This window comes from Carettochelys insculpta, chromosome 4, assembly GCF_033958435.1.
Source record: "Carettochelys insculpta isolate YL-2023 chromosome 4, ASM3395843v1, whole genome shotgun sequence".
NCBI lineage: Eukaryota > Metazoa > Chordata > Testudines > Carettochelyidae > Carettochelys > Carettochelys insculpta.
Window position 1 is genome coordinate 70,412,238 of NC_134140.1, and position 22,788 is coordinate 70,435,025.

Sequence of the window (22,788 nt, forward strand, 5' to 3'; positions counted from 1 at the left end):
ATCCTGTGGACGTGGCCAAGCCAGCGGAGCTGACGCTGCCTGAGGAGGGTGTGCATGGTTGGGATTCCAGCTTGCTCGAGGACGGCGGTGTTGGTCACTCTGTCCTTCCATGATATTCCAAGGATGCGCCTGAGGCAGCCCAAGTGGAAGACGTTCAGCCTCTTTTCCTGGCGGGTGTACAGGGTCCAAGTCTCGCTGCCATAAAGGAGGGTGCTGAGGATGCAGGCTCTGTAGACTTGCATTTTGGTGTGAGTGTACAGCTTGTTGTTATTCCACACTCTCTTGTTGAGTCTGGACAGAGTTGTGGCCGCTTTTCCGATCGTCCTGTTTAGCTCAGCGTCCAACAACAGGGTGTCAGTGATGGTGGACCCGAGGTAAACGAACTCATGGATGACCTAACGTATAGTTGTCAATGCTGATTGATGGGGATTCAGCAACATCCTGACCGAGTACGTTTGTCTTCTTTAGGCTGATGGTAAGCCCAAAGTCCTTGCACGCTTTGGAGAACTGATCCAATAGTTTTTGAAGCTGGTCTTCTGTGTGAGACACTACAGCAGCATCGTCTACGAACAGTATGTCTCTGATGAGGACTTTCCGCACCTTAGACTTAGCTTTCAGCCTTGCAAGATTAAACAGTTTCCCATCAGATCTTGTGTGCAGCAGAAGAGTTTTGTGCAAATACATTCTATGTTAAGGCTGGATTGACTGTGCACGTTACTTAGTGCTGTTTGCCATATTTTGAGGGGGCTGTTTTCCCCACTCGCTGATACGTTGGTCTGTTTATTCCACTGATTCTCTAACCTTGCATATTCGTGACTCCTTTTACACAGCAAACTTTCTGAGTCCAAAATCCCCTCCCTCAGAAATGAAAAACTTTTATTTTAATACAATTTTAAATCCTATTCCTTTAAAATTATTTTCTCACAGCTTTTATATTCAGATTAAAATACAGTTTAGCCAATTATTGCTATCAGTAGAAAAGTTATTTTTAAAATAGTTATATTTAATGTTTGGGGGAAGGGAGTAAAGAAACTATCAATATCACTATTCACAGCAAACCTAATGCATCGTTACCACCCTTACTTCTGTACTGCTGCTGACTTCATCTGGGTAGCCAGAGACCCAGCCTTATTTCTGTCTAATGTTTGACATTTGTGCTGGCAGTGATGACTATGGAAAGGCTAAGGCAAATTTTGTCATGGTTATAGCCTCCACAAACTGTCCTCTAGTGTGGCGTTTGCCCAGGTCTCTGTTAAAATTACCTTTTTTTGGCCAGTCTCAGTGTTCAGATTGGTCTACAGTTTAATGCACCTCTTCAGCTGCTCAACAATCGAGATCTTTAAAGTTGTCTCAGTGCTTGTTACAGCCTCCAGGAAAACGGTATCCTGAGTGAACGTCTATTTTGGCACCTTTCTTGGGAGACAGATGGACTTTGGCTGTCAGCTGTGCCATACACCATAGTGGAGCTGACAGGCAAGTCCCTGCCATGTCTGGGACTGACAGCTTCTGTCCCCTCTACTATAATTTTGCAACCATCCTGGGATCACAACCCCCCAGTTTGAAAACATCTGGTTTATTTCAACAATATATGTTCTGAATTCTCAGGAGTCATTTAAGGGGACTGAGGTTAAATACTGATTTAGCTACAAATAATTGTAGTGTTTCAGTAACCCTTAATAGACTATTAACCAATGTTTCCTCACTGACAAATAAGATGTGTGCCTTTTTAAAAGAAGCTTGGGGTAACGTCTGAAATACTAGAATAACTATATGATACATGAATGATTTGATTGCTAAAATAACTCCAAAATCATCAGATTTTGTTATACAGGATGCAATCACGGAAACGGGTCTCTCTTACTAATGTGTGTTGCCAACTGCTTTGTTTTTAATGTTTATAGCCATGGCCAAATACAACATTGATGGGTATACTACAAACACACAAAGCTGCACATATAATTCTTTAAAAATTCTTTCTGATTTCTCCACCTTGATTACTGTTTTTGGTTCTCTGTGCCTTAAATATTGAGTCTGTTCTGGTATGGCTATGGTCTGAAGAAGTGTGTCTGTCCCACGAAAGCTCACACAATAAACTCTTTTGTTAGTCTTTAAAGTGCTACTTGACTGCTTTTTTGTTTTGATAGTATGTAGACTAGCACAGCTCCCTCTCTGTTACTACATAATTCTTTAAGACTTCAATGAAGCAGAAGGACAGGAAATTCACTATTAAAATGTAAAACTGTTTTTCTTAAGTAGTCACTAGTCCTCACAAGGAAAAGGGCCCATAATAACTATGTTTCAATATGAATAAATGATTCACGTATTATTAAAGACTGGAAAGTAAAATGTAGAATGTACATAAATGATAGAGAAAATAGACCTTTGTAAAAATGGGTGTGGCGTAGACAGGCTTGGATCCATCTAGTCGGTAAAGATATGAAGTAGGGCTTGGGACCTGGAAAACAAAAAATGAAATCTGTGAATTGCTAAATGTATTACTGTAAAGTCTGAATATGCTACAATAAGATTAATATAGATCTAATGCAATTCTATCTATTCCAAAAACTCCTTTGCATGATTATTACAGTACAACAATTGCATTTACTATTTCACGTCTGTTGTACTTCTGCAATCAAAACGCAAGATTTAAAGGTTTCGAGGATTGCTACAAGAACTGCGTTCCCAAGTGTCGTTACCTGAAAGAGTTCTGTGAGTTGGATATCTGAACATCTTTGAAACATCTCACCAAAGTAAGTACTTTTGCATCTTCTGTTATTACGTACCATATAACAATGTAAAATGATATTTAAAAAAAATAAGGACAACGAAGGCTTAAACCAATAGAGCAAAAGGGGAGGAGGAGAGGGAGAAGAGATATATTTCAGTTAAATGAATATTGAGAGAAAATGATGGTCTAGAAACCAACATAGATGCTTTGCAACTTATAATCACTTTAGGCAAACTAATTTCCAACAGCTGATGTAACAGCAAAGTATTACAGCCCACAACTATGTGATTTAAGCTAACCACAGAAAAAAATTAAAGAATATAGTTTTGAATTAAAAGTGTGTAATTAAACGTCACATGCATAGGGAGTTAACGTGTGGTTTTTTGGTTTGTTTTTTTTTTTTTTACTGTTCAGGACTACCTTAAATCACACTAATGTAATTACACTCTATAGTGTTCAGTACATTATCAAGTGCTCAGACATTATGGTTATGACTGTAGTGTAAAAACCTATATCTAGAATATATGTGCACTTGTTCACATATACTGAATGGGGGCAAATAAATAACTTCAGAGCATCTTTTTCCCCTAATTTATTCTTCAGATTGCAAATGGCAGTTTAAAGATTCACATTCAATAATACAAAGATCCCTCACACCCAAATGGCAGTTATTCTCCAATATTTAATTTTGAGAGAGAGATTTAATATATTTAACTGACTTAACAGCATGATGTCTGAGTACCTGCTGAATGGGCACAGAGAGAGGCTGAATTACAGCTGTGGTGACTCCAGTCTTTGGAGTAGAAGATCCTATTGTTAAGGAAACAGAAGTGGTTTTCTTCTGGGCCCTGGATAAAAGGGAAAAATGAACATTTTTTTTTCAGAGCATATAACAGGTATGAAATGTTACTTTGGAGCCAACATAAAGTCAAAATTCTAACAGGATTTTAGGTAAGCCAAGAGCACGACACAATTTTATTTGCAATGTTGTTGTAATTCTGTTGGTACCAGGGTATTAGACAAGGCAGGTAAGACAGTATCTTTTTATTGGAGCAACATCTGTTGGTGAAAAAGACAAGCTTGTGAGCTAACACAGAGCTCTGCCCTCCAGAATGTTTGAGGACTTGGAGTAAGATACTGAGCTCCTTCTGGAAGAGTCCTTGTGTAAGCTCAAAAATGTCTCTTTCACCAACAGAAGTTGCTCCAATAAAAATTTCACCTGAGCCACTTTGTCCTTCTACTTGCCTGAATCTCTATGCAATTTATAAACAAGTCCTGATCACACTGCCAAATTAAAATTACAGTATTACCTTCCATTTTAGTCCACACTTTTAATCTTCCAAAACATTAAGTTTGGGCAAAGAGAGAATATCAGCCCAAAGTGTGAATATGTTGGAAGGTTTGAGCCCAATCCCATCATCAGCTACTGTTCAGTTACAAGAGTGTGTAAACTGTAAAACAAAACACTTTATTTAGAACACAAACTTGACATCCACTTATGTCCCCCGAGGATCAGTGGTTTTGCTCTGGGGGGACAGACTCTAGAAAATTATACATGTAAAAAAAAAATCAGCATGGTTTAAGTGATATCACTACTGAAAGTGCACAGCTGACATCCACTGGTATTTCATAAAGTTTGGTCCTTTCTCTGAGACACCTTTACACACAATGAATAAATACCCAGTTTTCCACAAGTAGTCAGTTTTTTTCCAGAGTGAGTGCTCAGAATAAGCATGGGCAAGGATAGTAGAGCTGATGCTCCTTTTGAAAGCACTTTTCCATTCCTGTTTCAGGAAGAGCACCTTCTTTTGGGGTAAAAAAAAGGAAGGGTGTAGATGCTTCGCAGTCCTCCCCTGCCCCCCTTACCCCCCCCCCAAAGAGCAGTCCTCATGGCACCTGAGATTTCAGTCCCTAGCCCCTTTTTTTTTTTTTTTTTCCAGAAAGAGCAGGGGCTTGTGGACACACTTTCAAAAGAGGGGATCACTCTTTTGATCCGCTTTTGTGTGTTGCACTCTTTCGAAAAAGTTCTTTTGGAAGAGATCTTCCAGAAGGACTTCTTTCAAAAGACTGCTACAGTGTAGACATAGCCATAGTAAGTTTCCAGCCCATATTAAACTTTCTTCCACCAGTTAAGCTGTTTTTTTGTTCTTGAAAAAGTCCCCTTCACTAGATGTTCTGAGTAGAGCTAAGTTATTCTTGCTATAGCTATTTCTTGCATGAATTACAAATCAAGGAGTTTTCTTTTAGACAGATGTCCAATAGATTGAAGTTGTTTTCTGTTTTGATAGCTCTAAGCCTGCAATAAAACCTACATGTAGCAAGTCCCAGGATCAAGGTCCAGTACTGTACTTTAACATAATTTAACCATTGATTAACACCAGTGAGCCTCTTCTTTGAAAGTAACATCAGATAGGATAGATGTAGAAGAACAGTGTTGCTACCATTCCTACGCAGTTACAGAAAAATACTGTATACCACTGGTATTACTTGGTACACTTACTGTGGCATAGCTCGAGATTTTGACTTGAAAACTAAACTTTCACTCTCAGAATCTGTTGAGCTGACACCTGGGGTGGAGGGAAAAGGCATAGTTAGTGCCATATTACAGTTTTTCTTTTCACCTTTAACATGTTTTTAAGATTTATAAACAGTTCGGGAGTCATAACTGTGCTGATACACATTATTAGAGGTCAATTCCTAATTTAATAACAAATAATTTTCCTGTGTTTTAATTCCTTTACATTAACGCAAATTAATCAGACTTTTTTGCTAGTTTGCATATGCATGCATTCTTAAAGGATGAGCTAATGCACATATTCACTCCTAAGTGCTTTAACTTCAGTAAGTATTTGCAGCCGAGGCAATACATGGGGGGAGGGTATGTGGAGTCACAGGCCTCCTCTCTCCACCCTCTAGAATTGCTGCTTGGCCTGTCCTAAGCTTGCTCACATGAACTGAGCATGCTCAGTAACACTACTGAAGTTGGCTGCCTTCCCTCACCCCGTGTTTCCACCCATGTGGCAGTGTGGGTCATCTATGCTTAGAAGTGAGATCTAGGATGAACTTGGCACAGTCAGATGAATTGTTTAAGTGGATGAATTTTTTAATCTATTTCTGAAAAGGGAATTTAAGGCATTTCAGAAATGTAAAGAAGCTGCTGCTGTGTGCTACTCAAAAAAATAATATGCATACTAGACAAAATTCCTGAAAGAAAGACCTCTCTCTCTAGCTGTCTAGATTGCTGAGAACTGTTGGCAAAAGATAGGTGAATGTGTTGGGAAATTTGTGTATCTTCTGCCAACAGTTCTGTCTGGAGAGGCTTTTCCAATATTTGGCCCATCCACACAGGGCCAAATGTCAAAAAAACAACCCTCTGTTGAGGCATGCCCTCTTCCTTATGGAATGAGGTGTACAGAGATTTCAGCAGAATGCTCCCGACCAGAAGATCTGACAGATCTACAGTGTGGACACACGCTTTCTCAACAAAACCTCTGTGGTTTGACCATTGGCCTCCTAAACCCAGGATTGTGAATTCAGTCCCTGAGGGGGCCATTTAGGGATCTTGGGCAAACAGGGAAAAGAAAAGGATGGTGCTTGGTCCTGCCAAGAGGGCAGGGGACTGGACTCAATGACCTCCTGAGGTCCCTTCCAGTTCTACAAGATGTGTATCTCTATATGTGTGTGTGCGCACGCACACAAGCGCTGTTGACAGAAGTTTTGTGGACAGAAGCCTGCAGTCTAGACATAGCCTTCTACTAAGAAAAAGAAAAAGTTATGACAAAGTGATGTGTGAGACTCTTCAGTGTCTTTATGGGTCAAACAAATGCAGACCGAAATCTATAGTCCACTAACTAGATGTTTTCCTAACAATTCTTCTGTTATTTCCATTGTCCCCAGTTAATAGCAAGAAAGAGAAAGTGAAACAGTGTTGCCATTAAAATTACATTAAATAAAACTGCCAGGAGGTAGGAGGATGTGTCATTCAACTTAACAAAGAAAAGGCTGAGGGTTGACTTGATCATAACCTGTAAGTATTGACGCGGGGATCAATATTTGATAGCAGGCCCTTCATGTAGCAGACAAAGATGCAAAAAGAGCCAATAGCTGGGAGCTGAAGCAAGATAAATTCAGACTGGAAGTGAGGCACATATTTTTAAAATTAAGGATAATTACCCTTTAGAACACCTTCTGAAATGTTGTGCTGAATTCTCTATTCCTGGCAATTTTTCCTCAGGATTGGTTATTTTAAATGTTGCATTTCAAAAGGAATTACTTTGGGGAAGGTTCTTTAGCCTGTGTTCTATGGGGTATCAGCATAGATGATCAAGATGGGCCAGCGGGCTCTATGAATAATTACACTAGCTGTATTCTGAGAGATTAGAGAAAGAGGAGGTAATGGTGCAAGATCTGACTTTACGCCGACCTGGGTTTCAAAAGACACTGCATCTGATCTCACGCTGAAAGAAACTGTATTACCTAACATCTATTGTACTTCTAAAAATGTAAAATGTCAGCATTAATACAAGATTCCCAGTAAAGCATTGTGACAATCTGTACTTTTATATTCACCCTTTTTTACAAGGCTATGATAAATTTTGTACAATGTATGCCTTGTGAGCTATCATTTAAAAATCTCATAATTTGCTAATTATTCTTGTCCTAATAAAAGACATGTGGCAGCATTGCATGTAAGGTTATAAAATTCTACTGTTTAAGACATGTTCCAAGTCTGGAGAAACAGCTTCAAACCAGTTCCCCAGAGACAACAGGCGAGCCATTACCTCAGCTAGGTGTCAACATAATCAAATGGTTAATTAGCCACTCTTATGCATTAGCTAGGGTGTAAGAGAGAAATTTTGTATTGACAAAAACAGATTGGCTATTGCCCAAACCACTTCTGGACAGAACCGTCAAAGGCAAATGCTATAAGAAAAGGACGCAAACTCCTCATATTACCCCTCTACCCTCATCATCTACTCATTGCATCAACACTTGGAAGACCATGGGTGAATCTATACTTACGAGATGACTGACCACACTGAAGTCTACCTTCCAGAGTTGGATTTTGCTGTATGTGTTAAAGATGCGGCAAAAATCACTCTCTCTGGCTTGGCCATCGATCCTGGTACTCCATGCTACTGCGTGGACTACAGGACGTCAGCACAAGCCTAAAGAGCCCCAAGCTATACAGGGCAAGAAAGTTGACTCTGATACCTCAATACTAGCTACGCCAATGGCGTAGCTAGAATTGAGTATTGGAAATCAACTTTCTACCCTAGTGTAGATGTAGCCAAAGGAAGCATCACTGAACTAGAGGTGGGAGTGCTGGGGGAAAGGAATCCTGTTTTAAATTCTCTCAGCTTAAGTTAAGCATTACTGTGTGGTTTAGCTTTGTTCCCTTGTAACCAATTCTGACTTTTATACCTCATCACTTGTAATTATTTAAAATCTTTCTGTAGTCAATAAACTTGATTTAGCTTAACCAGTGTGTTTGGATTCAAGTGTTTGGGAATGTCAAGATAACAAGATTTGTGAATATTATTTTCTATTAATGAAATAATGGGCTTTCTGTGAGCTTTTATTGTCCAAAAGGGGTACTGGGCAATGTGAGACACATATTTCCGGGGACATGTCTGGGGCTCAGAATGTCCTTGTGTCATTCAGTAATAAAATTCATGCATGGCTGGCTGACTAGCTGTAGCACCCACACAGAATATCTGGGGAATAGTAACAGAGAGGAAGCCGTGCTAGTCTATACACTATCAAAACAAAAAGCAGTCAAGTAGCACTTTAAAGACTAGCAAAATGGTTTATTAGGTGAGCTTTCGTGGGACAGACCCACTTCTTAGGCTACGGTATGAAGAAGTGGGTCTGTCCCACGAAAGCTCACCTAATAAACCATTTTGCTAGTCTTTAAAGTGCTACTTGACTGCTTTTTGTTTTGGGAATATCTGGGGGTCATTTATATGCTGAAAGCTGTGCAGGGACAGACCAGGAGTGATTGCTCTCATAGTGGAGCAGGTTGTGGAATTGAGGAGACACAGCTGTTCAACAGTCCAGAGTTTACCCTGGATAATGTAACGAGCATGTTCAAATAAACTGGTCATAATGCCCAATGCAGTGCTATTGCATCAGGTTGATTTTTTTAAGCTTTCATATGTCTGTCAAGTAAGGCTTTACACTAGTAAATATTAAAATATTTATAGAAATGACATCATCCTCCTATATCTACATACTTGTTATAGAGTGGCAAAGAGGTTTATCCTCCCGCTGGTTTAAGTGAACAGGTGTGGCTAATACATTTATAGATAAACTTTAACCTTAACTGTAACTCAGTATAACATAACATTTGCATGTTAAACTGGCCACCCATTACCCCCTCAGTTTAGTGGCTATTTATATTCATGTACATGAATTATACTCATCACCACGATTGCTGATGACTCTGCAACCTTCTGAGAAACAAAATGCTGCAAAATAAATTCAGATTTATCCCCTTTACTAATTGTTGCTTGAGACTAATAACAGAGAGGAAGCCATGCTAGTCTATACACTATCAAAACAAAAAGCAGACAAGTAGCACTTTAAAGACTAGCAAAATAGTTTGCTAGTCTTTAAAGTGCTACTTGACTGCTTTTTGTTTTGCTTGAGACGGTAATTAATAACCAAGGTTTTTAGTTCTTTAATAGGTTTGAAAGAAACTTAACACTTTGAAAAATAATCAAAATTAGAGTTCAAATTTTGATGTTCACCATTTATCATGCTCAGTTAAATCAGAGCATTCTTTGTAACTGGAAGTTTTAACATAAACTACATATCTATACTATACGTGGCTATGTCTACATGTCATGCTGCTGCTGGCAAGGTCATGCAAATGAGGGCATCTGACAATACAAATGAGATGCTTATTTACAAATTGCACACCTCATTTGCATATTCCCACAGGTTCACTGTCCCAGCAGAGGTTTCAGTCGCTACAAAGCAACCTGTGCATTTTGGTCAGGGATAAGGGGCTCTCGATAATGGTGGGAGGCTTGATCGACAGACACCCATCTACACAGCTTGTTTTGTGGCAACCGAAGCCTCTGCCAGAACAGCAATTGTGTGAGAACATGCAAATAATGTGCATGATTTGTAAATAAGCACCTCCATTTGCATTGTTCAGTGTCCTTGTTTGTATGACCCTAATGGCAGCAGCACACCATGCAGATGTAGCCAGTATCTTGCACATGGGAATAAAACTTTCTCATTGTCTTTTTTAAAAACAGCAACATTCATTTCATAGAGTCGTTTTATTGAGAGCCGCATTTATGATACACGTGGCGGTGAGATGGTGGGAGGAATTTCATCCATAGAGATGCAGGAAAGAAATTGCTAGTTACTTATTCTGAACCTCAACTCAAACTTGTGTTTGATATAATCATAAGCAACTACTCTGTAGTACATCACAAATACTGACTTTGGTTGAAAGAAAGACCCATAAAGATACCTAAATATTTAGTCCATATTCAATGTTGCTAGGCTACAGTAATTAGAAGATAGGTGTACTGTAATAACTGAGCCTACAAATTCACCCTAATTGTGAGGTGAGTTGTGAAAACTGATTGTAAGTTCATAAAATTTCACAATAACCTAAAGCAACAAATTGAAGAAGAAAGGTGCAAAAGAGAAAGGAAAGACTACATCAGTACAAACTAAAAAGTCCACTAATGTAACTCAAGGAAGGACTGTTTTAAGATATGCCTGGTAAACCAGAAAAAGTATGGGACCAGAAATTAATGAACCAAAAAACTGTGTCAGAAATGAGGGCTAATTGGTGAACAAAACAATGACTAGACAAACTATTCTCCCTGACTCCTTTTGTGGTTCTTAAGAAGAAAAGAATGGGGAGAATTTAGTGGAAGCGGCAGTGGTCTAACAATGCTAAGCATGGCTGCTGGAACTAGATGTGTGAGAGTGGGGAGGAGAGGCACGTGCTGCAGCCCCCACCCCTCAGGTTTAAAACTGATTTCCATTATACACTCATTCCTCATTAAACGAGCACTTGACTTACAAGTACTATCTAAACCAAAAAAGCAGTCAAGTAGCACTTTAAAGACTAACAAAATAATTTCTTAGGCGAGCTTTCGTGGGACATGGTCTGAAGAAGTGAGTCTGTCCCATGAAAGCTCGCCTAAGAAATTATTTTGTTAGTCTTTTAAGTCCTACTTGACTGCTTTTTTTTTTTTTTTTTTTTTGATAGTATATAGACGAGCACGGCTCCCTCTCTGTTACTCTCTAAAAACGAGGGACACATATACTTACCTTTGTTCACTAGAGCCGTGTCTACACGTGCACGCTACTTCGAAGTAGCGGCACTAACTTCGAAATAGCGCCCGTCACGGCTACACGTGTCGGGCGCTATTTCGAAGTTAACATCGACGTTAGGTGGCGAGACGTCGAAGCCGCTAACCCCATGAGGGGATGGGAATAGCGCCCTACTTCGACGTTCAACGTCGAAGTAGGGAACGTGTAGTCGTTGCACGTCCCGCAACATCGAAATTGCGGGGTCCTCCATAGCGGTCATCAGTTGAGGGTTGAGAGATGCTCTCTCCAGCCCCTCAGCTCAATGGTGGCCGCATGGAGTGGCCCCTTAAAGGTCCCCTCCCCCTCCCTTCCTGTGCAGGAAGCTGAGGGAACGTGCAGGCGGCAGCCCAGACACGCGGCCAGCCTGCACGTCCCTCAGCCACCCAGAACAGGGCCAGCACCTGCCATGGCTGCCCGGCAGCCCCGCCAGGGGACCCCCCCACGGGGAGCCAGAGCAGCCAGGCCAGCCAGGCCAGCCAGGCAGGCAGCCAGGCTGGGAAGTGGCAGCGGGGCCCCTCCTGGACGGAGGCCTAGCTGCGGGACCTGCTGCGGCTCTGGAGTGAGGAGGAGGTGCTCCAGGTAATGGGGAGCAAGAGGCGGAACGTGCATGCGTTCGCTCAGCTGGCCGAGGGCCTGGCCGCCCGGGATCACCCTGCCCGCACTCCTGACCATGTCAGGAGTAAGGTTAAGGAGCTGCGGCAGGGTTACGCCCAGGCCCGGGATGCGCCCAGCCGATCTGGGGCCACCCCCATTACTTGCCCCTTTTACAGGGAGCTCAGGGACATCCTGGGCCCCGGGCACACCTCCTCCCCTCCGGCCACCCTTGATACCTCGGCCGACGAGCCCCAGCAGGCCATGCAGCCAGAGTCCACCCCGGAGGTAAGCCCCGCACCCCGGGGGCCCCCCCTGGAGCCCACCCCCGGGCCATCGCGGCAGGAGGAGGAGGAGGAGGAGGAGGAGGGGGGCTCCTCCTCTGCAGAGTCCGGGCTGCAGAACCTCCTCCTGCCATCCCGGAGCAGCAGTCGGGCGTCCACTCCCCGGGGATCTCTGGACCGTGGGAGTGGACTGACAAGTATGTACCCGCCTCTGGTGTACATCCCCGGGGTTGAGGGGCGGGGGTAATAGATATGTGGCCAGGGCCCCCCACATGGCCACATGGCCATGGCCCCAAGGACAGCAGGGCCATGTCCCTCACAGCAGTGCATCAGCCCTTGCCCCCCCCCACCCCAAGACAGTGCCATGGCCCATCCCTGGAGCAGGGGGGAGCGGAACCTCGAGGGTCCCCCGGGAGGAGGGGGTGGGACACCCCGCAGCAGCAGCAGCAGCAGCATGTGATGGAGTGGGGGGAGTGCAAAAGGGAGACTCAGGCTAGATATGAGCAACAAGCTGAATAGCTCCCAGGGGCAAAAGATGATCCTGGGGCTACAGCTGGCAGGTGACACCTCTGCCCTGAACAAAGAGGAGGGAGGAGCCGAGCTGGCTTTGAATCAGGGTGGGGGCTGCATGTAGAGGCTAGGGGAAGGGAGAGCTGGAAGGCAGCCAGCCTGAGGAGGGGGAAAGCTACACCCCAGAGGGGCACCCCTTGGGGTCTTCTCCCCAGGACGGGTTGGAAGGACTGTCTCTGACTGCTATGCTGTCACTCCTGGGAGAAACTGGGCATCTGTGGCCTAAGAAATCTCTCCTGTCAGACCCTGCTGAGTGAAGTGAGAGTCACTCCCGCCAGGGGACGGGGTGCCGCGCAGGGGGACCCCTGAACCCCATCCATCACAGCAGCATCTCCCGGGGATGGGGATGGGGAACCTGCAGCACAGGGGTGGGGGGACAAGGGCCACGGCTCGGGGCGCACACTAACGCCTGTCTCCACTCTTCTTCCCCACCTCCTGTGTTCTGCAGCTGCACCATCGGAAGGACCGGAGAGCGCCGACGAGGCTTCAGTGGTCCCGGAATCCCCTCCGGGGCCATCACTCCAGGCCAGCCCCTTGGCGGAGGACCGACCGGCCCCACAGCAGGCAAGACGGCAGACCCCGCAACACCACACAGTGGTGACGGACCCCCAGCTGCTGGCCATCCATCGCCGGCAGCTGGAGGTCGCGGAGCAGCGTCTGCGGGTGGAGCAACGCTGCCTCCACCTGCAGGAGCGGGCGCTGGCCTGGTGCCAAGAGGCATGGGGGGCCTACATGGAGACATTCAACCGTCTCGTGGACTACCTGGCCCCCCCGTGATGCCCTGGCCGCCACAGTGCCCGCCCTGCCCGCTCCACCCGCCGCGCCACCCGCTGCTCCGCTCGTCGCTGCGAAGTCCGCCGTCGCCCCGCCACCGAGGGCTGGACCGCTGAGGGACACCTGGGGCCAGCTGAGACTCGCCAGATGTATCTTCCGGTCCGCCCGGCCCCCAGCCAGCCCTGGACAGGGCTGCGGCCGAGGCAGGGCTCCCGGCCGCCCACCCCCAGTGCCGGACTATAGGGGCATGGGGCCCAGGACGTGGGCCCCACCCCGTATATAGTTGGACTTATGTATCTGGGCCCCCCGTTTGCCCAGTCCCCCGCCCCATATAAATAGTTCTCCCCGTCCTTGCAATCCCTGGTTTTCTCTTTTTTGTTACATGTAAATACATGGAAACTTTTTTATTATTCACTCTTATGTTATTGTTTAGTTAGTACGTCTTGTACATAGTTTTGTCGTTATCAGTTCAAAAACCAGTTAAAAAAAGAAAACCAGTTTCATTTTACCAACAAGTGCGTGCTTTTATTTGTCCAGGAGAAGTGTGGGGGGGTGTGCTGTTGGGAGCTCCGTGGTGTGGGCGTAGGGGCAAAGAGTGTTGTGGAGGAAGGGGCGGGGCGCAGTGGGGGGCCTGGCAGAGTTCACCGCACGGCCTCCTCGAAGTGGGCCCGCAGGGCCTCCTGGACCTGGGTCCCTTCGGGGTCCACCTGGCGACTGGGGGCAGCGGGTGGCTACACATCGCCCCTGCCGGCTTCCACAGCCCAGCCCTGAAAAAAGGCCTCTCCCTTGCTCTCCACCAAATTGTGCAGGGCGCAGCAGGCACCCACAATCTGGGGGATGTTGTTGGGGCCCGCATCCAGGCGGGTCAGGAGACATCTCCAGCGCCCTTTAGGCAGCCAAATGAGCGCTCCACCACCTGGCGCGCGTGGTTCAGGCGCTGGTTGAAGCGCTCCCGGCTGGCAGAGAGATGGCCCGTGTACGGGTGCATGAGCCAGGGCCGGAGGGGGTATGCCGCATCTGCGATGACGCAGAGGGGCATGGTGGTGTGCCCCACAGGGATCTCCCGCTGGGGGATGTAGGTCCCCACCTCCAGCCGGCGGCACAGGCCCGAGTTCCGGAAAACCCGGGCGTCGTGGGTGCTGCCAGCCCAGCCCACATAAACGTCCTGGAAACGGCCCCGGCTGTCCACCAAGGCCTGGAGGACCACTGAGTGGTAGCCCTTCCGGTTGATGTACCGTCCTCCACTGTGTTGCGGGGCACGGATGGGGATGTGAGTCCCATCCAGAGCCCCGAAGCCATTGGGGAAGCCCAGTGTGGCAAAGCCCGCGATGGTGGCATCTGGGTCCCCCAGCCTCACGAGCCTGTGGAGGAGCATGGCGTTGATGGCACGCACCACCTACAGGGAAAGCACATGGGAGAGCACAAATGAGGGGTAAGCAGGGTGTGCGTGGCCCAGCCCTGCCCTTCCCTCCCCTGCCCTGCCCTGCCAGGGCCCACGTGCTGCCCCCCCCCCCATGGGTCCTCTTACCTCCATAAGGACAGCCCCGACGGTGGCCTTGCCGACGCCAAACTGCTGGCCCACGGATCGGTAGCTGTCTGGAGTGGCCAGCTTCCAAACAGCGATGCCGACCCGTTTCTCTACTGGGAGGGCACGCCGCATGGCGGTGTCCTGGTGCCTGAGTGTGGGGGTGAGCCACTGGCACAGCTCCATAAATGTCTGCCGGCTCATCCTGAAGTTCCTGAGCCAGCGGTCGTCGTCCCACTCCTCAAGCACCAGCCGCTCCCACCAGTCGGTGCTGGTGGGGTAGCTCCACAGGCGGCGGCGTGTGAGGCGGGGGGGGGGTCGGGGTGCTGCAGGGTTGGGGGTTGAGCCCTGCTCCCCTGGGGGCCGCTCCTCCTCCGGTGTGGCAAGGAGGTGCTCAGCTGCCTCCCGCATGGCATGCATCAGGAGGGCTGGGTGGACCTCTGGCTGCTGCTGCTGCTGGGGGTCCATGACTGCGTCGCCCGAGGTCTGCGTGCCTATGGCTCTTCAGACCGCGTGCTGTGCAGGCTGAGTGTGTCTGGGAGGGGCCCTTTAAGGGAGCGGCTAGCTGTTGCCCCGGAAGTGCTAGTCCGCCCTGTGACCCTGTCTGCAGCTGTGCGTGGCACCCCTATTTCGATGTGTGCTACTTTGGCGTGTAGACGTTCCCTCGCTGAGCCTATTTCGATGTGGTACCGCGCAACGTCGAAGTTGAACATCGACGTTGCCAGCCCTGGAGGACGTGTAGACATTATTCATCAAAATAGCCTATTTCGATGTCGCTACAGCTAAATAAGCTACTTCGAAGTAGGCTTCACGTGTAGACGTAGCTTAGGTGAGTGAACTCCATCCTGCTAATACGAGCCTTACCCTCAACCCCGCAGACCCAACCCACCTGAACCCCTGCTGGCCCCACAGACCCAACCCACCGCAGCCTGAACCCCTGCCAGCTCCGCAGACCCAACCCGCCACAGACCCAACCTCCCGCTGACCTCGCAGACTTAACCTGCTGCAGCCTTAAGCCCCACTCCCGCCAGCCCCCCGGCCCCAACCTGCTGCAGCCTGAAACCCTGCCAGCCTCACAGATCCAACCTGCTGCAGCCTGAACTCCATCCCCCCATCCCACGGACCCAACTCACCGCCACCTTAACGCCCCGCCTTACCTGTGGACCCAACCCACCGCAGTCCTAACCCCCCGCCACCCGCCCCACAGACCCAAACCGCCACCAGGTTTTAACCCTCCCTCTCAATCATTGCCAAACTGCCCCCAGCCTTTACCCCTCTCCAACTCCAACCCAAACCCAAAGTTCACTTACCTTTCAAAAGCAGTGCCACATACTGCCACTCCTTTGCCAAATTACAAACATTTGGATCTAATCAGAGACTTTTACATGTATTTTAGTGGGAATTTAGTGTCCCTCTTACAAGTTTTCACCTACAAGCAGAAAGTTTGGAACCAATTGTGCTCATATAGTGAGGAATGAGTGTACACAGGGTTTCCAGTTAGGCTAATAGATCTTAGCACCCCCACCATAAAAATCATTCTGGAACCCCTGATGCTGCAGTGAGTTTTATAATCATGGCGGCCAACCCTAAAATTGAGTTAATATGAAAGTTTCTCATGACTACCCATGAATGAAAGAGAAAGTAGTCTTGGTGAGATGGGCTTTAGAGAGAAAATAGTATCTGAGGAATGATACATTACAGGACATGAATGTACAAAAGCACGATAATGGATCTCAATGAAGAATAAAGGTTCTATATCTAGTGGAAAAAATTCTTCGTAATGAAATTTCCCTTTGTGTTTAAGTACAGAATATTGAAAATACAAATGCTTATCCAACAATAAAACAATAGTACTAATATTAAATTGCACTTCACAGTTTAGTTGGTGGTTGTTAATGAAAAGTGGGGCAGGGGTTGTTGGTCAAAAGCTGATCCTTCTAATGTGCTGAGATCCACACATATCCATTCCAAGTGTTTACTAAACCCATCTATTTTTATACATTTAATGGGTAATGGATCAAATTTAACAAATTGCATTTATGAACTGATTCCGCCCCCCCCGCAAAAGAAAGAAATTCTGCAAAAAATGATTGAAAGAAAAGGAGTTGCTCACAGGAAAAAAATTAAATTAACGGAACAATGGCTTCAAATATGCCTTAATTAGCAACTCCTTTGAATAGCTTTCCACAATACTTTAACTTCAGTCAGTTAATATGGTACTTGAGCTATAAGTAATCTTGAATTAAAAGAAAGAGGAAAAGAATTATTGGTATTTGGCTCTGGGAATGCTTGTATTTTAATTTCACTCAAAAGTTTTAGAGGAGCAAATGACTGAAGCATGCAGGCCAGATTCTCCCTGAACTCATTAGTGACTATCAGATTTTAAATTTCAGCGCAGTCTATTAGAAATTAAAGCCTCAACTTTGCAAACAAGTGAGACATTTTACAACTGAAGGTAGTTACCCAAATTTATTCTGTTTGAGTATTGGAGTCTCAATTTGTACCATGACACTTCAAAAAGCTTACAGGGTCAAAACGGCTTTCACACTAATACAATCCCACATAGAGGATCACAACAAGTTGTTGCTTTTCTAGACAGGTGCTCCTTTTGTTACACCAAACTCCAAGCACCCTACATGGCATCTTTCCATCCCCTTCTATTTCAGAGATTCCCAGTAAACCCCAGGGGATCTGTGTACACACCCACATTCCAGATTCCTCCATTCTTTCCCCGTCCCTTTGCCCAGGCATTTTCTCCCTCTTCCCAACAGCATCAATCAACTATCCTCCCACAACACCAGCATTTGTGGGCGCCACCCATTATACACATTTAAATTTGTGTCTGGAAGATCTCTCATTCAGAGTTTCAATATTTTTAAACTTTATTAGGAGGATGTGCAGACCTGAGCTGCCACAATTACGCCAGAAGCTGTTAATGGGTGTCATCAACTGGTTTATATATGATTTATAAAGTACTAAAGGCCTTGGATCTGCTAGGCAGATGCCAGAGTGGCTGTGTGTCTCCAGTTTCCCCTTTCAGTTTAGTAATTTCTATCTATCAAAATTAATATGGCTCTCCACAGAGATGTCCAGAACATTCCCTGAACTTTTAGAAACCCAGAAATGCAACTGAGTTGAGTGTAAGGCCTTGCTTGTCTCAGCCAAAAATCCTGAAGCAACAAAATCATAAACAAAACAATGTGCAGTATTTAAGGTCAGCTGCATTTTTAAAAGGAATTTTGAAAAAGAGATTTAGGCCCAGATTTGTAAAGGTTTTTAGGTATTGCCGAGCTCAGCATTAGGAGCCTAAGTATTGTCATTTTACCCTTTTTCTTACCTTCAATGAATACTTCTGCTGAGGTACTATCAGAGCCAACAGAATTTGATGCCAGACAAGTGTAACGTCCAGTATCGTCCTCAAAGGCTTCTGCTATGACTAGTGAATGGAGTCCTCCACTTTCACAGTGGATCTGAATATCAGGGGAATTCTGCAACTCCTTCCCTTCACAGAACCATCTGCAGTTCACATACGAAGACAGACAGAACACAAAAGAGAAAAAGTGTTGATCTGTATCTACCACTAACAAAATAGAATGAAAAATTATTGCAAACTCTAAACAGCTATACACCGTAGACCCCCAACTTACAAAATTTCAGCAATGAGTTTATTACAATAACGCGAGTCAAAATGGTGAGTGGCAGGGAGACAGGAAGCAGGCGGCAGCTTAAGGGAGCTGGGAAAGTAACCAGAACTGCTGCACCTGGCTCTGGGCTCCCTGCCACTCACAGGAGCAGGCAAGCAGGCACAACCAGGACCAGAGGACCTGAAGGCGGCAGGGCCCTCCCACACCTGGTCCCAACAAACATGAAATCTGACTTATGCATGGTTGCCCAGAAATGCAACCTACATGTAAGTCACGGGTCTACCATACATTAAGGAAAACACAGTGTTACCTACTGAGAAACACCTTCTATTAGCAAGTTGTGTTTCTCGGTGCGGCAGTGAGATACCAAAGAATGTTTAATAAACATACATACTTTCAAACTATCAAACTTCTCTTCTGGTAGCACTGATACATTGTACAAAACACTTTGAAATTAGACTACAATTTAATTTCTTGTACTAACAGTCTAAAGCAGCAGAGAGATGCAAGCAAATTCCTTTGCGTTCATTACAAATCTTCCACGTAGAAAATTTTTATTCTCAAATTTGTCATCAACATAGCAAAGCAATGTCTTATGCCTTCACATCATTAATGTTAAGGTTACTACTAGCATATGATCGTAGACATTCCAATTCTGAGACAAAATGATAAAATTTGCTCAACAGCCTTATTCTTTTCCTAATCATCCTTAAGCGTGATATAGTGGGCTCCAAAGTGATTTGTTTCTCAATAGGAGTGCATGCACCCTCTCCCTCCTAACTTTCCTTCTTACACATAGAATTTCCCCACCCCCACTATACAGATACACAAATGCATTGAAAGTCTGATTTACTTCAATTAAAAAGAGAAAAATGTATGGCATTTCCTAATTCAAACCAACAAAAGGTTCAAAACCCCTTTGACAAGATTGTTGTCTTAGTTCTTAACCACTACTCAGTGTTTTTCTGCAATTCTAACCTTCCATTAATTACTTAAATCTGAAATTTTTTGTTCTGTTGACTTCTTTTTGTTTTTATAGCATTAGAACCATATCGGTTGCTCTTCCTAAACTTAAAAATATGTAATCCAAGATTAAACTATCTTCCATTCCTTTTAAAGAATAGCTTGTAATGCTTCATGCAGTGCTACACATGTCAAATAAAAGTCAGAAGCCTATACAAATTCTATTTCACTCTAGCCAAATAGGTAGAATAAAATCAGTTTGGTTTCCGTTTCACTTAAGATTAGCAAAACAGTAACATACTTGGATAATTTGCTTCTAAAAATATTACATCTGAATGATAATGTTCATTTTTGTTTTATACACTAGAATAAAAATGGTGCCTTCTCTGCTCAGTATCAATGGGAGTTATCTCATGTGTAAATCCATTAAACACTAATGAGAACTGTGCACACAAGACCCCTGTGCAGATAAAGAATAGACACAATATTTCTCAAGGCTAGAAAATGTTGATAATGGAACTAAAATCCTATACCATTCTGTTTTGTAACTGAAGACTAACAAGCTCCTTGTGTGTGTCCTATTGTGCCCAAAGCTCTACAAAGAGAGAGAGAGAGAGGGAGACTATCACATCTGCAAGGAACAAATAAACTTCCTTTTGTTTGCTCAATAGCCCCATTTGTCCTAGTTTTACACTTATGTGATCTGGGGACAAATTTATCCAGCCAGTTCAGCTGCCATTAACAACATTTCTGTCCCCAACCCCCAGGTCCACCACCCATTTATTCTTCATGAGGAACTTCAAATTACTACATCTACCAGAGCCCTAGGTTTTGGTAACCTTTTTCTAAAGATAAAGTGTTTGGTAACATAGAGGAAGGAAATACTGACCTAGAATTTCTGGACTGATAACTATAACTAAGGCCCTATAATATGGGGAATCAGAAACCCAATGAGAAACCCTTTTCTTCTTTCCATTTCCTTTTCTTTTTCTCTGGAAATATCTTTCAAGGCCAAGGCTTGGGTCATAGCCTAATTATTTTCTCAGACAAGGTCCAGTTTTAGCCTTGTGCAGATTTAGACTTCAAGTAAGTCTCTATTGTCACCCAAGTTCTTTAATCACAAATATTTATGGTACTATGATTTCTGTGGTCATAAAAATGCCCGCTAACACAGTTGGTACCAGAGAGATTTATCTGGTGAGGTTTGCTTTTATTTTTCTCTTTTCAAAAAGGAGAGTCAGTTTTATTTCCTTTCCATGATGTGAGAAAGATTTATGTGGCTAGCAACCTCAGTGGGAGTTACTGCAAGTAAATCTTGTTATGTATTCTGTGATGTCTAGTTGAGATTGGGAGTCACCATCCATTACCCATCCCTGGGGCGGGGGGGACATGATTCCTAACCTGCCACCTCAGACACTGTCTCATTTCAGAAGTTGAAGCCAGAAGATCAATCCATGTTAGTAAGCAGTTCAATGCAAAATTATTTCCACTATCTTAAACGTGATCCTTGATGAACAGGCCTGATCTTGGATTGCAGTCGTCACTGTCTCATGAACAATTCATCCCCTCATTTCAGTTTGCTGTTGCAATCTAGAGAATGTTGTTTCATGAAATGCAGAGGGTGAGGGAAATGATGTTTACACTCACTACATGTATTTATTTGATTACATTTTCAAGTCAATTTGGTTACAGGAAATTCAGGATATTTATTGTGAATTCCTCAGGGGAGGGGTAAAAATTAAGTCTTCAGAATGAATTCCTCACTGACATGTTTGCTTTCTTGCGATGAACTTGTTAGGTGACAGTTCAGCTCACGTGAAGTAGCACATAAGTAATAGATCCCTTAACCCTCCTCACACATGAAAAAAAGTGTTTTGTGTCACATAAAGCTGGTTGAAGCATTAAAACGTACACGTAATTAATGAAGAAGTTTATGTTTAAAGTTAAGATTGTTGATTGATTACAACTCAGTAGCATAGTTAACTAACCCAACTAAGCATAATTAATTGCAGTTTTAATTGAACTATTAAACAATGGAATACCAATGGAATACAATGGTCACCGAGTCCATTCCCCTGCCATCTTGGCAGGACTGCTTTTCAACGTTTTGAAATATATTGGTTTCAGTTACAACAGTATACAAAGGGTCAGTGCTCCCTTTGTATTACTTTATTATAAATTACCTGCACTGTTAAAAACCTAATAATATTTTTCATTAACTTCAGACAAGGCTGGTACAAGAAACTTTCTCATACAGATCTCTTTCATCTGGCAACATCTGTGATCCAGCACAACTTTAGTTAGCTGGACGACCACTTACCCTGGGGGTGGCCAAGTTTCCTGTGGTTCCATCACGTTTGATTATAGCCACCAGTCCTGGCTTGGTGTTCTGTGTTGTTATTTTCCTGTAATTTATCCCTATATCTACACTACAGAGATCTTTAAAAAGAAGCTGTTTTGGAAGATCACTTCTGAAAACACTTCTTTCGAAAGAGTACATCCACACACTAAAAAGCGGATCAAAAGAGTGATCTGCTCTTTCAAAAGGGAGCATCCACACAGCCCCTGCTCTTTTGAAAGAATGGGCCAGGGATTGGAAAAAAAAAAAATCAGGTGGCCTGAGGACTGCTCTTTCGAAAGAAGGAGCCTGAGGAGCATCAACACATTTTCTTATGAAAGATGCTCTAGAAAGAAGACACACTGCCTGAAACAGGAGTGGAAGAGTGCTTTCAAAAGAAGTGCCATGTTCTTTCCATTTACTTTGGAAATAATGCTTTTCATGCTTAGATGTGCCGCAGGATCTTTCAAATGAGCCTCTTCTTTCAAAAAAATCTTTTGAAAGAACTTGCAAGTACAGATGCAGCCTAAATGTCTTCTAAGAGCCCAATAAGCAGTGGAAGTGTTGTTAATGTGCTAGAAAATGTTGACCTCCCATAGTCCAGCAAATTCTCCCGTCTGGCACCAGTCAGGTCCCGAGAGTGCTGGGTTAGAGAAGTTAAACTTGTAGTAGTTCCAGAGTGTAAAAGGTGTAATCTGTTGATGATCATCCCTATGGGAGCTTAGTATGGAAAGTTCAGAGGAGAGAATTCATACTCAAGGCACCCTGAAGACTAGAAGAGGAAAGGTAAATAAGGTGCTCTCGTTTTGCCTTTCAGGTACATGAGAGTCCTGAATGGTCAGAGAAGAACAGTCATATGAAACTTGTGGGAAAATTCCAATGTGAGGTTGCACTAGTTAGATAGGCATTTTCTCCTTTTGTCCATTACACAGGTGACTGGTAACTCCTGAGGAGAAGAGGGAAATGGCAGACTCCCCTCTCACCATGACATTCACAGTCATCTTCAAAGTGACTGCCAAGGCCTT

General features: G+C 44.6%; 1 protein-coding gene across 6 annotated transcripts in view; it reads right to left on the bottom strand.

Annotated features, from left to right (window-relative positions):
* The window catches only part of PALLD (palladin, cytoskeletal associated protein), a 357,303-nt gene that overhangs the window by 186,998 nt on the left and 147,517 nt on the right, over positions 1-22,788 (bottom strand). For all 6 annotated transcript variants that reach the window (XM_074993049.1, XM_074993048.1, XM_074993047.1 and 3 more), the window contains 4 exons: positions 18,156-18,334; positions 5,229-5,295; positions 3,471-3,576; positions 2,381-2,455 (listed from right to left, as the gene is read on the bottom strand). In XM_074993049.1, the coding sequence (XP_074849150.1) occupies positions 2,381-2,455; positions 3,471-3,576; positions 5,229-5,295; positions 18,156-18,334 (427 nt within the window). The remainder of the gene's footprint in view (positions 1-2,380; positions 2,456-3,470; positions 3,577-5,228; positions 5,296-18,155; positions 18,335-22,788) is intronic.